The following is a 15,851-nucleotide window of genomic DNA, read 5'->3' as shown; positions in this document are numbered from 1 at the left end:
TTATTGATAGTGTAGTGTTAGGTTAATTGTAGGTAATTGTAGGTAGTTTATTTAATTATTTTATTGATAGGGTAGTGTTAGGTTTAATTATATCTTAGGTTAGGATTTATTTTACAGGTAATTTTGTAATTATTTTAACTAGGTAGCTATTAAATAGTTCTTAACTATTTAATAGCTATTGTACCTAGTTAAAATAAATACCAAGTTGCCTGTAAAATAAATATTAATCCTAAAATAGCTAAAATATAATTATAATTTATATTGTAGCTATATTAGGGTTTATTTTACAGGTAAGTATTTAGCTTTAAATAGGAATAATTTATTTAATAAGAGTTAATTTATTTCGTTATATGTAAATTATATTTAAGTTAGGGGGGTGTTAGTGTTAGGGTTAGACTTAGCTTTAGGGGTTAATACATTTATTAGAATAGCGGTGAGCTCCGATCGGAAGATTAGGGGTTAATAATTGAAGGTAGGTGTCGGCGATGTTAGGGAGGGCAGATTAGGGGTTAATACCATTTATGATAGGGTTAGTGAGGCGGATTAGGGGTTAATAACTTTATTATTGTAGCGCTCAGGTCCGCTCGGCAGATTAGGGGTTAATAAGTGTAGGTAGGTGTCGGCGACGTTGTGGGGGGCAGATTAGGGGTTAATAAATATAACATAGGGGTCGGCGATGTTAGGGCAGCAGATTAGGGGTACATAGGGATAACGTAGGTTGCGGCGGTTTACGGAGCGGAAGATTAGGGGTTAAAAGTGTAATGCAGGGGTCAGCGATAGCGGGGGCGGCAGATTAGGGGTTAATAAGTGTAAGGTTAGGGGTGTTTAGACTCGGGGTACATGTTAGAGTGTTAGGTGCAGACGTAGGAAGTGTTTTCCCATAGGAAACAATGGGGCTGCGTTAGGAGCTGAACGCTGCTTTTTTGCAGGTGTTAGGTTTTTTTTCAGCTCAAACAGCCCCATTGTTTCCTATGGGAGAATCGTGCACGAGCACGTTTTTGATGCCGGCCGCGTCCGTAAGCAACTCTGGTATCGAGAGTTGCATTTGCGGTAAAAATGCCCTACGCTCCTTTTTTGGAGCCTAACGCAGCATTTGTTTTAACTCTCAATACCAGAGTTAAATTTATGGTGCGGCCAGAAAAAAGCCTGCGGAGCGTTAACAGCCCTTTTACCGCCGAACTCTAAATCTAGGCCATAGTTATTATAATCTTGGGGATTGTTTTAAGAAAAACGGCAGGCACTGTATTGGACACCTTTTTCAGATGGGGGCCTTTCTAGTCATAGGCAGAGCCTCATTTTCGCGCCACTAATGCGCAGTTGTTTTTGGAGAGCAAGGCATGCAGATGCATGTGTGAGGAGCTAAGAACCACTGAAAAAGCTTATAGAAGGCGTCATTTGGTATCGTATTCCCCTCTGGGCTTGGTTGGGTCTCAGCAAAGCAGATACCTGGGACTGTATAGGGGTTATATGTAAAAACGGCTCCGGTTCCGTTATTTTAAGGGTTAAAGCTTTCAAATTTGGTGTGCAATACTTTTAAGGCTTTATGACACTGTGGTGAAAATTTGGTGAATTGTGAACAATTCCTTCATACTTTTTCACATATTCAGTAATAAAGTGTGTTCAGTTTAAAATTTAAAGTGACAGTGACGGTTTTATTTTAAAACGTTTTTTGTGCTTTGTTGACAAGTTTAAGCCTGTTTAACATGTCTGAACCATCAGATAAGCGATGTTCTATATGTATGAAAGCCAAGGTTTCTCCCCATTTAAATATATGTGATGATTGTGACATAGTGTCCAAAAAAAGTAGGGACAATGATGCCACAGATAATGATATTGCCCAAGATGATTCCTCAAATGAGGGGAGTAAGCATGGTACTGCATCATCCCCTTCTGTGTCTACACCAGTTTTGCCCACACAAGAGGCCCCTAGTACATCTAGTGCGCCAATACTTATTACCATGCAACAATTAACGGCTGTTATGGATAATTCTATTGCAAACATTTTATCTAAAATGCCTACTTATCAGAGAAAGCGCGATTGCTCTGTTTTAAACACTGAAGAGCAAGAGGACGCTGATGATAACGGTTCTGACATACCCTCACACCAATCTGAAGGGGCCAGGAGGGAGGTTTTGTCTGAGGGAGAAATTTCAGATTCAGGAAAAATTTCTCAACAAGCTGAACCTGATGTTGTAACATTTAAATTTAAATTAGAACATCTCCGCGCACTGCTTAAGGAGGTATTATCTACTCTGGATGATTGTGACAATTTGGTCATTCCAGAGAAATTATGTAAGATGGACAAGTTCCTAGAGGTTCCGGTGCCCCCCGATGCTTTTCCTATACCCAAGCGGGTGGCGGACATAGTAAATAAGGAGTGGGAAAGGCCCGGCATACCTTTTGTTCCTCCCCCTATATTTAAGAAATTATTTCCTATAGTCGACCCCAGAAAGGACTTATGGCAGACAGTCCCCAAGGTCGAGGGGGCGGTCTCTACTCTAAACAAACGCACTACTATTCCCATAGAAGATAGTTGTGCTTTCAAAGATCCTATGGATAAAAAATTAGAGGGTTTGCTTAAAAAGATGTTTGTTCAGCAAGGTTACCTTCTACAACCAATTTCATGCATTGTTCCTGTCACTACGGCAGCGTGTTTCTGGTTCGAAAAACTAGAAAAGTCGCTCAATAAAGAATCTTCGTATGAGGAGGTTATGGACAGAGTTCAAGCACTTAAATTGGCTAACTCTTTTATTTTAGATGCCGCTTTGCAATTAGCTAGATTAGCGGCGAAAAATTCAGGGTTTGCTATCGTGGCGCCCAGAGCGCTTTGGCTAAAGTCTTGGTCAGCGGATGTGTCTTCCAAGACAAAATTGTTTAACATCCCTTTCAAGGGTAAAACACTGTTTGGTCCTGATTTGAAAGAGATTATTTCAGACATCACCGGGGGAAAGGGCCACGCCCTTCCTCAGGATAGGTCTTTTAAGGCTAAAAATAAGCCTAATTTTCGTCCCTTTCGCAGAAACGGACCAGCCTCTAATTCTACATCCTCTAAGCAAGAGGGTAATACTTCTCAACCCAAACCAGCCTGGAGACCGGTGCAAGGCTGGAACAAGGGTAAGCAGGCCAAGAAGCCTGCCACTGCTACCAAAACAGCATGAAGGGATGGCCCCCGATCCGGGACCGGATCTGGTGGGGGGCAGACTTTCTCTCTTTGCTCAGGCTTGGGCAAGAGATGTTCAGGATCCTTGGGCACTAGAAATAGTGTCTCAGGGTTATCTCCTGGAATTCAAGGAACTACCCCCAAGGGGAAGGTTCCACAGGTCTCAATTATCTTCAAACCAAATAAAAAGACAGGCATTCTTACATTGTGTAGAAGACCTGTTAAAGATGGGAGTAATTCATCCAGTTCCAATAGGAGAACAAGGGATGGGGTTTTACTCCAACCTGTTCATAGTTCCCAAAAAAGAGGGAACATTCAGACCAATTTTAGATCTCAAGATCCTAAACAAATTTCTCAGGGTTCCATCGTTCAAAATGGAAACCATTCGAACGATCCTTCCTACCATCCAGGAAGGTCAATTTATGACCACGGTGGATTTAAAGGATGCGTACCTACATATTCCTATCCACAGGGAACATCATCAGTTCCTAAGGTTCGCTTTTCTGGACAAGCATTACCAGTTTGTGGCACTTCCATTCGGATTAGCCACTGCTCCGAGAATTTTCACAAAGGTACTAGGGTCCCTTCTAGCAGTTCTAAGACCAAGGGGCATTGCAGTAGTACCTTACTTGGACGACATCCTGATTCAAGCGTCGTCTCTGTCAAAAGCAAAGGCTCATACGGACATCGTTCTAGCCTTTCTCAGATCTCACGGATGGAAAGTGAACATAGAAAAAAGTTCTCTGTCCCCGTCAACAAGAGTTCCCTTCTTGGGAACAATAATAGATTCCTTAGAAATGAGGATTTTTCTGACAGAGGTCAGAAAATCAAAACTTCTAAGCTCTTGTCAAGTACTTCATTCTGTTCTTCATCCTTCCATAGCGCAGTGCATGGAAGTAATAGGATTGATGGTTGCAGCAATGGACATAGTTCCTTTTGCACGAATTCATCTAAGACCATTACAACTGTGCATGCTCAGACAGTGGAATGGGGATTATACAGACTTGTCTCCGACGATTCAAGTAGATCAAAGGACCAGAGATTCACTCCGTTGGTGGCTGATCCTGGACAACCTGTCACAGGGAATGAGCTTCCGCAGACCAGAGTGGGTCATTGTCACGACCGACGCCAGTCTGGTGGGCTGGGGCGCGGTCTGGGAACCCCTGAAAGCTCAGGGTCTATGGTCTCGGGAAGAATCTCTTCTCCCGATAAACATTCTGGAACTGAGAGCGATATTCAATGCTCTCAAAGCTTGGCCTCATCTAGCAAAGGCCAAATTCATAAGGTTTCAATCAGACAACATGACGACTGTTGCATATATCAACCATCAGGGGGGAACAAGGAGTTCCCTGGCGATGGAGGAAGTGACCAAGATAATTCAATGGGCGGAGGATCACTCCTGCCACTTGTCTGCAATCCACATCCCAGGAGTGGAAAATTGGGAAGCGGATTTTCTGAGTCGTCAGACCTTCCATCCGGGGGAGTGGGAACTCCATCCGGAAATCTTTGCCCAAATAACTCAATTATGGGGCATTCCAGACATGGATCTGATGGCCTCTCGTCAGAACTTCAAGGTTCCTTGTTACGGGTCCAGATCCAGGGATCCCAAGGCGACTTTAGTGGATGCACTAGTAGCACCTTGGACCTTCAACCTAGCTTATGTATTCCCACCGTTTCCTCTCATTCCCAGGCTGGTAGCCAGGATCAATCAGGAGAGGGCTTCGGTGATCTTGATAGCTCCTGCGTGGCCACGCAGGACTTGGTATGCAGACCTGGTGAATATGTCATCGGCTCCACCATGGAAGCTACCTTTGAGACAGGACCTTCTTGTTCAAGGTCCATTCGAACATCCGAATCTGGTTTCCCTCCAACTGACTGCTTGGAGATTGAACGCTTGATTTTATCAAAGCGTGGGTTTTCAGATTCCGTAATAGATACTCTTATTCAGGCTAGAAAGCCTGTAACTAGAAAGATTTACCATAAAATATGGAAAAAATATATCTGTTGGTGTGAATCTAAAGGATTCCCATGGAACAAGATAAAAATTCCTAAGATTCTATCCTTTCTACAAGAAGGTTTGGAGAAAGGATTATCTGCAAGTTCTCTGAAGGGACAGATTTCTGCTTTATCTGTTTTACTTCACAAAAGGCTGGCAGCTGTGCCAGACGTTCAAGCGTTTGTTCAGGCTCTGGTTAGAATCAAGCCTGTTTACAGACCTTTGACTCCTCCCTGGAGTCTTAATCTAGTTCTTTCAGTTCTTCAAGGGGTTCCGTTTGAACCCTTACATTCCGTAGATATTAAGTTATTATCTTGGAAAGTTTTGTTTTTGGTTGCAATTTCTTCTGCTAGAAGAGTTTCTGAGTTATCTGCTCTGCAGTGTTCTCCGCCCTATCTGGTGTTCCATGCAGATAAGGTGGTTTTGCGTACTAAGCCTGGTTTTCTTCCGAAAGTTGTTTCCAACATAAATATTAACCAGGAGATTGTTGTACCTTCTTTGTGTCCGAATCCAGTTTCAAAGAAGGAACGTTTGTTACACAATTTGGACGTAGTCCGTGCTCTAAAATTCTATTTAGAGGCTACTAAAGATTTCAGACAGACATCTTCTTTGTTTGTTGTTTATTCTGGTAAAAGGAGAGGTCAAAAAGCAACTTCTACCTCTCTTTCTTTTTGGCTTAAAAGCATTATCCGATTGGCTTATGAGACTGCCGGACGGCAGCCTCCTGAAAGAATCACAGCTCATTCCACTAGGGCTGTGGCTTCCACATGGGCCTTCAAGAACGAGGCTTCTGTTGACCAGATATGTAAGGCAGCGACTTGGTCTTCACTGCACACTTTTGCCAAATTTTACAAATTTGATACTTTTGCTTCTTCAGAGGCTATTTTTGGGAGAAAGGTTTTGCAAGCCGTGGTGCCTTCCATTTAGGTGACCTGATTTGCTCCCTCCCTTCATCCGTGTCCTAAAGCTTTGGTATTGGTTCCCACAAGTAAGGATGACGCCGTGGACCGGACACACCTATGTTGGAGAAAACAGAATTTATGCTTACCTGATAAATTACTTTCTCCAACGGTGTGTCCGGTCCACGGCCCGCCCTGGTTTTTTTAATCAGGTCTGATGAATTATTTTCTCTAACTACAGTCACCACGGTATCATATGGTTTCTCCTATGCATATTTCCTCCTGTACGTTGGTCGAATGACTGGGGTAGGCGGAGCCTAGGAGGGATCATGTGACCAGCTTTGCTGGGCTCTTTGCCATTTCCTGTTGGGGAAGAGAATATCCCACAAGTAAGGATGACGCCGTGGACCGGACACACCGTTGGAGAAAGTAATTTATCAGGTAAGCATAAATTCTGTTATTCAGGAGCATGCTCTATATGTGCAGCAGTGCTAGTCATGAGAGCATACTGAGGTAGGCTCAGGAGCGCACTGTATATGACAGCAGTGCTTGTTATGAGAACATACTGAGGTAAACACAGGAGGGTGCTCTATAGTGCCTGTCATGAGAGCATACAGAGGAAGGCACTGGAGCGCTCTTTATATATGGGAGAAGTTTGTCCTGAGATTATACATAGGTAGCACAGGAGCATTCTCTATATATGGCAGCAGTGCTTGTCGTGAAAGCATACAGAGCTAGGCACAGGAACACTGTCTATTTTTTTGAAAAGTTTGTCAAAAGATCATATGGAGGAAGGCTCAGGAGCGCTCTCTATATATTAAAGCAGTATGTGTCATTCGAGCATACTGACGTAGGCGCAGGAGCATACTCTATATGGCAGTAGTGCTTGTCATGAGATCATACTGAGGTAGGCTCAGGAGTGCTCTCTATATGGCAGTAGTGCTTGTTGGGAGCGTTTGCCGCACTGATCTGCTCAGGCAGCCTGCTGCAGAACGCTATTTTTCTGAGAGGTGACGTGCAGGCAATCTGGCTTGGCACCAGTTGGAACGCACAGCTATTTGCTAAGAGGTGGAAACGTCCTCTCACAGCTAAATAGTGTTCTGCCGCGGTCTTCCTGAGCAGCTCAGTGTGGCGAACATTTCCAACATATAAAAGAGCTTTCAGCATTGAAGTATTTTATACTTCAGGAATGAAAGTTCTCTTTATTTGTTCCAATTGTAAATCCTAGCGTTTCACAAGTTGGATCAAGGAGTTAGATACATAAAATGTGACTACACTATTCCAAGACGCTGATTTGTTTGGGTCCATAGCTGGACCCCATTAACCTTTTAAAATTGAGATATTTTTTTTCTTAGCTGTACTAATATACTTATTTTTTTAATTTAAATTGTATTCTATGAAATCTGTGTCAATTTCTTTCCAAAAGTGATTCAGTATTACTCATTGATTATTATCTAGATAATTAAGCTTAAAGGGACAGTATACACCAATATTCATATAACTGCATGTAATAGACACTACTATAAAGAATAAGATGCACAGATACTGATATTAAAATCCAGTATAAAACCGTTTAAAAACTTACTTAGAAGCTTCCAGTTTAACTGTGTTTAAAAGGTTACTGGAACACCCACTGCAAGGGGGAAATATCAGACCCTCCCCTTTCCTTTGCATATGAAAAGACCCATTACACAAACAGAAGCAAGCTGGAGTAGGTATACGTCGGTATTCTTCTAAAACTTTGGGGCTCAGTTAGGAGTCTGAAAATCAGAGCAATGTTATTTAAAAATAAGCAAAACTATCCATTTTAAAAAACAAACTAACAACTTTATGGACTATATAAATAGATCATCTACAAAACATTTATGCAAAGAAAAAAACGAGTGTATAATGTCCCTTTAAGGATATTATTGTAATAAAATAAAAACAAATACAAACTTCTGTTATATAAGTTTGTTACACCCTGTACCGTGTACTATCAGGTAACTTACTGCTGTAATTACAGGACGTCTAGAGGAAAACCCGGGCACTGGACTATTAAAAGTGAAGGAAGAGGATGAGACAGATGAAATACATTGGTCTCTCCCTGCTGGTGAGTAGTAATATGTGAGAGTCTGCCGGGGCTGTGCACACAGTTACTTACTGCTCTCTCTTGTAGTTTACTGTCTGGTTAATAAACGCAGATAACAAAATTAGTTTAACCCTTGTTGAGTTCATGTTGTATTTTTTATACTGGAATATAGCACAGCACAACCAAAAATAGAAGAGAGGAAAAGGAAGTAGAATGTGTGAATTTGGTGCTATTGTCTGTCTGGGAAACTGTAAAACTATTTTATGGTAAAGTTATAACGACTAGATCATGTGATATAAAAACTGAATCTGCTTTATTTGTACAGACGCAGATAACACTGATATAGTGAAAGTTGAGATAACAGAAGATCTGTTTGTGAGGCAACAGCTGGGAGCAACGGATGAGGAAACCAGTGACCGTATCAGCCCAGGTGAGTATGCATGTGTTGTGTCTGTAGGACATGGTTTACAAGTGAGTGTGCACATATGTTGTGTCTGAGGGATGCAGGTTACAGCTGGGTGCATGTGTGTTGTGTTTGAGGGATGCATGTTACAAGTGGGTGTGCACATATGTTGTGTGTGTGATGTACGCGGGACAGGTGAGTATGTTGTATCTGATGGTGTGTTTAAGGGTGTTGTGTCTGAGGTACGCGTATTACAGCTAAATGTGCAAGTATGTTGTGTGTGAGGTACGTAGATGGCAGCTGAATGTGCACATATGTTGTGTGAGGTACGTGGGTTACAAGTGAGCGTGCACTTGTGTTGTGTCTGAGGGATATAGGTTGCAGGTGAGTGTGCATGTGTGTTTTGAGAGATGCAGGTTGCAGGTGGGTGAAACAGTGTTGTGTTTGAGGTATGCAGATTACAGCTAAATGTGCATGTATGTTGTGTCTGAGGGACATGAATTGCAGGTGTGTGCACAAACATTGTGTGTGAAGTACATGGGTTACAGATGAGGAAACCAGTGACACTATTACCCCAGATGAGTGTGCACGTGTGCTGTGTCTGAGGGAAGGGGTGGTACAGGTAAGTGTACACACATATGTTGTCTGGGATGCAGGATAGAGGTGAGTGCATGTATGTTGTGTCTGAGGAATACAAGTTACAGGTAAGTGTGTATGCATGCTGTGTCAGAGGAACGCAGGTTACAGTTGAGTGTGTATATACAGTATGTTGTATCTGAGAAATACGGTTTGTGGGTAAGTGTGCACATATGTGTCTGTGGGGTACATGTTTCCAGGTGAGTGTGCATGTATGTTGTGTGTGTGTGTGGAGTACATGGGATGCAGGTGAGTGCACATATGTTGTGTGTGTGTGTGTGATATACTTGGGTTACAGAAGAGTGTGCACATACATATCTTGTGTCTGAGGTTTGTGGGATACAAATGAGAGTTCACTTATATTGTGTGTGTTACAAGTGAGTGCACATATGTTGTGTCTGAAGGACACGAATTACAGGTGAGTGTGCACTTATACTATGTGAGTTACATGGTTTACAGATGAAGAAACCAGTGACAGTATCAGCCCAGATGAGTGTGCACTTATGTTGTGTCTGAGAAATTTGGGTTACAGGTAAGTGTACAAATATATTGTCTAAGGGATGCAAGCTACAGGTGAGTGCACGCATGCTTTGTCTGAGGGACGCAAGTTACAGGTGATTATGCACATAAGTTGTGTCTGATGGACAAGAGTTAAAGATGAGTGTATATTGTATTTGTATTATTATTGGGGTTACAGGTGAGTGTTCACATATATTGTGTGTGTGTGAGGTACGTGGGCTACAGGTGAATGTGCACATATATTGTATGTAAGGTAGGTGGGTTACATGTGAGTGTGCAGATATATTGTGTTTGAGGTACGTGGGTTATAGGTGAGTGGGCTCATATAGTGTGTGTGTGTAAGGTAAGGGGGTTACAAGTTAGTGAGCACATATATTATGTGTGAGATAGTTAGGTTACCGGTGAGTGGGCACATATGTTGTGTATGATGTATGTGGGTTACAGGTGAGTGTTAAATCACATAGAATAGGCTAACATTGGTATTGAGCTGTTTGTTAGTTCCTGTGAATGTGCCTTTTGTTATATAGGATAAGGAGAAAAGATCTGCAGTTATACTGTTTGTGAAGACCAAGGTTAACCAACCCTGTGCCAGTCACTTGTTTGGCACAGAAAGGGTTATCAGACCTCTTCTACTGTCACTAATATGTCACAATCTTGCCACGTCGGGCAAGCTTATCACTTAATTCAGTGGGTGCAAGGGTTAACTATACTCTTTAGTTTGTACTAGACGTAAAATAAATGCCCAAAACTCCCCTTTAATGCCACCCACACTAAACTAACTATAATATCTAAGCTGCCACCACTTATGATTTATTAAAGGGAAAATCCTAAGGAAAAACCCAGACTTACACATATTAGACAAAGGCCAAAGCTTAATAAATTAATTATTTATTATGCCAAAAATATTATGCACATTGCATTATTAATAAAAAGTTGTTACAAGTAAAATTACACACAACAAACAGGTTAAAATAAAAAGAAGAAAATAGAAACCATATACTGTACTAGTCTTTGGAATCTTATGTGCCAGGGAGATGACATGAAGCAATGGGTCCTTACTCCGTTTGTCACAGCCTCCCTTGTAAGAATGACAACTTTACATGTTAAAACACAAAAACTTTATACAATTTTCAGGAGATCAGGTTGCTTGCCCAACCCTCTTTGCAGGGGCTGAGAAGCCCCTTATCCTTTTACGACCGTCAATAGACTCTAAGTCTTTCCCTTAAATTATAGAACACATAATTTCTGCTAGATGCATCCATTTTCATATAAGCAGAAAAGCAATCTCTTAGTTGCATCGTGATAATCAATTTGATACCAAATATGACATGGTTGTCATATTTACCTTCATCTAATGTCATAACATGTTTTAAACACATATCTACCTTATACCCATGTCCCTTTATTGACCTTATCAGTTTCTGTGAAGAGGCACTGTTCTGTGTCTCTAAAACAGCCACTTTACGGCCTGAATGCACCAATGCCTATATGATAACATTTATTCAAGTAGAACTCTGAAACAATTTATAATGGGGTCTGGTTTTGTCACAAAAAACAAACATAAACACAGGACACAGTTCTTCTTGAAAGAACAAATGTTTTTTTTAGCTCACTGGCTAAAGAGAATTAACCCCTTGGCAGCTAAATCATGAGGTCTTTGTGACACTGTTAATTCTGTTATTATGGAATAATAATGATTTTGGATGTTTGAAATTAAATGAGGCCAAAGTTTTGACACTTAAATTATTGCTCATCAGTTTAGAAATTTTACATTTAAAGGGATACGAAACAATTTTTTTTTTCATTATTCAGGTAGAGCATGCAACTTTCTAATTTACTCCTGTTATCAATTTTTCTTTATTTTGGTATCTTTATTTGAAAAAGCAGGAATGTAAGCTTAGGCCCATTTTTTGTTTAGCACCTGGTAGTGCTTGCTGGTTATAAAGTTATAAGAATAGTTGGAACTCAAATAAATAAACTATTAAAATTGTCTGTGAAAACAGGTTTAAAAGCTCTAAATACATTAAAATAATAGGTTATAAAATTACAACATTATTAATTTCTATTTATTTCAGTAATCTATAAATATGGGATGCCGTGGGGTACTTAAATAACAATTACCTAATGTCCAGTAAACTTGCCCTATGAAGGCTGGGGAAAGGTGTAGGAGTCAAAACCCTGTCCCTTCTCCTTGTAGAGAACACTAATTCAGAAAAGTTCAAATGCTCTCAAGATAAAATAATTGTCCTTAATAAATAACATTACTCACATTTGTATTTTTTATCTACAGGCGAATTTACAAATTGCACTAATACTGATCATGGTCAAAATGCTGATACTTATTTCACTCATCTTCAAAATCAAAAAAGTCACATAGAAAATGTATGTTCTGAATGTGGAAAATGTTTTACCTTGAAGTCTACTCTTTATAATCACGTGAAAAATCATACAGGAGAGAAAGTATTTTCATGTTCTCACTGTGGGAAATGTTTTACTCAGAAATCACATCTTATTCGGCATCATACGATTCATACAGGAAAGAAAGCATATTCATGTTATGTCTGTGGGAAATGTTTTACGCGGAAATTACATTTTATTAAACATCTGAACATTCACACCGGACTGAAAGCATTTTCATGTTCTGACTGTGAGAAATGTTTTACTCGGAAATCAAATCTTTCTCTTCATCAGAAAATTCATACTAGAGAAAAATCTTTTTCATGTTCTGACTGTGGGAAATGTTTTACTCGGAAATCAAATCTTTCTCTTCATCAGAAAATTCATACTAGAGAAAAATCTTTTTCATGTTCTGACTGTGGGAAATTATTTACTAAGAAATCAATTCTTAATAGTCATCAGAAAATTCATACTAGAGAAAAATCTTTTTCATGTTCTGACTGTGGGAAATGTTTTACTCGGAAATCAAGTCTTATTCTTCATCAGAAAATTCATACTAGAGAAAAAGCGTTTTCATGTTCTGACTGTGGGAAATGTTTTACTCAGCATGCACAACTTATACGGCATCATACAATTCATACAGGAGAGAAACCATTTTCATGTTCTGACTGTGGGAAATGTTTTGCTCGAAAATCAACTCTTACTGATCATCAGAAAATTCATACAGGAGAGAAAGCATATTCATGTTCTGACTGCGGGAAATGTTTTATTCAGAAATCAACTCTTATTGATCATCAGAAAATTCATACAGGAGAGAAAGTATTTTCATGTTCTGACTGTGGGAAATGGTTTACTCGGAAATCAAAACTTATTGATCATCAGAAAATTCACACAGGAGAGAAAACTTTTTCATGTTCTGACTGTGGGAAAGGTTTTATTAAAAAATTAAATCTTATTGATCATCAGAAAACTCACACAGGAGAGAAAGCATTTTCATGTTCTGATTGTGGGAAATGTTTTACTCGGAAAGCAACACTTAGTGTTCATCGGAAAATTCATACAGGAGAGAAAGCATTTTCATGTGTTGAGTGTGGGAAAAGTTTTATTCAAAAATCAAGTCTTATTCATCATCAGACAATTCATACAGGAGAGAAAGCATTTTCATGTCCTGATTGCGGGAAATGTTTTACTATGCAATCAACTCTTACTGTTCATCGGAAAATTCATACAGGAGAGAAAGCATTTTCATGTGGTGACTGTGGGAAATGTTTTACTCGGAAATCAACTCTTATTCATCATCAGAAAATTCATACAGAATAGAAAACATTTTTTTCTTATAGGTGGTGAGAGTCTGCAATCCATTACTCCTGGGAATTATTCTTCCTTACAACTAGGAGGAGGCAAAGATTCCCAAACCCCAAGAAATCTATAAAACCCCTCCCACCTCACAGGAGCATTTGATTCTTCAGGGAGGAGTTTTAAGTTTAAATTAAGGTCCGGTTTTCCCTCACAGTACAGTGCTTGTCAGAGGGATATATATGGGTATGGTTTGTGGCTCTTTTTTTACTCATTGGAATTCTGTCACAGACCCTCTATAATTGGTCGCAGTGACTTGTTTTTTGCCCCCTTTTATGGATCCACAATACACTCCTATTTCATAACCTCTGCTGATATATTTCAGTATTGGCTTGGCTTTCTACTGGCTTTCTACTGGCTGTTTGCTGGTAGGTATTTTTATTTCTAGACACACTATAGCTTTAATTTGGGTATTTATAAGTTTGTGTGTATAAATATATTTATATATAATAAAATTCTATTTATTAATACATATGGCCCTGAGACAGATTATATACATTATTCCCCTTGCTTTTTTGTGTCTGCTTTTTGGCGTGCTTAGTTTAAATTTTGCCCGTCGGCTTTCGGGTTTACATGCCTAAGGAAAGCACACGTCTGTGCGCCTTGTAATCTTAATTCTTTTCATTCCTTGGCTGGTTTACTTTCATTGGGTAAGCACACGTATGTCCTCGGTCTTGTGCATGTCTGGTTTGGCGCCCTTTTAATTGTCCGTTTTTTTTTTCCCCCCACACATGTTTTCAATTACTGCTATGTTTTATCTAGACTTTGCATATGAAGTTAATGTCTCCTGCTAAGCGAGCCTTGAATTTGTAAGTTTTTAAGCTACTTTAGGAGGGGGTAAGTTGTTTTTTTTTCCCCATTCATTAATAAGCTTTATTGTTAAGGAGTTAATATTGTTTATTGCTTTGTCAGTGCTAAAATGCAGCTGTCTGATTCTTTCCTTAAATCTTGAACACCTTCCTACCAATATTAAGTGTGTTTAGCGTAAACAGCTGATGCTTTACCTCCAGCTTCTTTTTCTGACACATGTTTATCTTTGATAATACATTCAGACCAACCTAATGCTGCTTCTATGGGTTTTTCCCCTCTTTCTGTGTGTTTTTTTTACAGAAATGAAAGAAAAAAAATCCCCAACAAATCTACAGTTTCTGAAGTGCTAACTGCTCTCCCGTCTTCAACTGAGCATAAAATGTCTGTTCATAATTTACCTTTTATTAGTTTTTTAGCCTGCTAAGGTTAATGTTTCTAGTTATGAGGCTGCTGTGTCCTCAGAGGGGGTGGTTTTCTTTGTTAATCAGGATTCTTTTTCTGATCTTTATACTGACTTTTTATTTGCTTTATAATAAGCATATTCATTATTTTTTTACTTTAGAATTTGTTGTTCCTTAAGTACCAGTTTAGTGTTTGGATATTGTTTTTTAAACCCTTGGTTAAATTTATTGGTGTAATTCTGTCCCTGTGGCAGTTTCTGTCTTTATATCTAGAAATTGGACTGAGCCAGGTATACTTTTTATTCCTTCTACAAGGTTTAAGAATTTGTTTCAGGCTTCAATTACTTTACTCAGTTTTGGGAAACTATTCCTTAAGTGGTTGAACCAATTTTTTTTTCTCTGGCTAAACGTTATATTTTCCTTTTGGAAGGTAAGTTCTTCCTTTTATAGTCCTTTCAATAGTAGGTGATCCATTAGGTTGGCTTATTTGCAAGCAAAATGTTATGCTGTTGCTTGTGTTTTTGTTTATAAAGTCTTTCTGGGCAGATTTTTTTTTAATGTCTTTGTTGTTTTTATGTGCAATGGTTCTCTTTGTGATGTCTTCTTGATTCATTTATGTTAGAGCACTGGTTTTCAAACCTGTCCTCAGGCCTCCCCAACAGGACAGGTTTTCTGGATTAACATGGATGAGAGCAGGTAAAATAACCATGTTTACTAATCAGCTGATTAATTCACCTGTGTTTCAGTTGAGATATCCTCAAAATATTGCCTGCTAGGGGAGGCCTGGGGACAGGTTTTAAAACCAGTGTGCTAGAGTATGCCTTTAGCTAGTTGTTTTTCTTTCTAGAAAAGCATTATAATGTTTGTCTGCTAACATTATTTCTATTCACAGACTTTATAAATCTTTCTTTATAAGGAAGTTTTTATTCCTGGTTTGATTTTCTATTACTTATATGGTGTCTGGGTGCTAAATAGATTTTTTTTTTTCTCAGGACTAGAAGTCCAAGAGTATTTTTAGAGCTCGGATTTCTTTTTCGTCAGAATAGGGCTCAAATCTTTCTCCTTCACCCAGTATCAGTGTTCCTCTGGTTTCATCTGGAAATAATAGTATAATATTTTGTATTATGTCAGTGTCTTTAACTGAATTTGAGCATTAGCCTTTCTGCTTGTAAGACACCAAATCTATTTACCTGACCTATTTAT

The 15,851-nt window shown here is 39.4% G+C and overlaps 1 protein-coding gene across 1 annotated transcript in view; it reads left to right on the top strand.

The window, feature by feature from the left end:
- The window catches only part of LOC128657409 (gastrula zinc finger protein XlCGF26.1-like), a 60,404-nt gene extending 46,915 nt beyond the window's left edge, over positions 1 to 13,489 (top strand). Inside the window, exons 3-5 of the mRNA XM_053711748.1 lie at positions 8,061 to 8,147; positions 8,452 to 8,556; positions 11,975 to 13,489. Of these exons, the coding sequence (XP_053567723.1) occupies positions 8,061 to 8,147; positions 8,452 to 8,556; positions 11,975 to 13,401 (1,619 nt within the window). The 3' untranslated portion in view covers positions 13,402 to 13,489. The remainder of the gene's footprint in view (positions 1 to 8,060; positions 8,148 to 8,451; positions 8,557 to 11,974) is intronic.
- The last annotated feature ends 2,362 nt before the right edge of the window (positions 13,490 to 15,851 follow it).

Source organism: Bombina bombina, chromosome 4, assembly GCF_027579735.1.
Source record: "Bombina bombina isolate aBomBom1 chromosome 4, aBomBom1.pri, whole genome shotgun sequence".
Lineage (NCBI taxonomy): Eukaryota > Metazoa > Chordata > Amphibia > Anura > Bombinatoridae > Bombina > Bombina bombina.
This window is presented reverse-complemented; position numbering and strand designations above follow the sequence as displayed.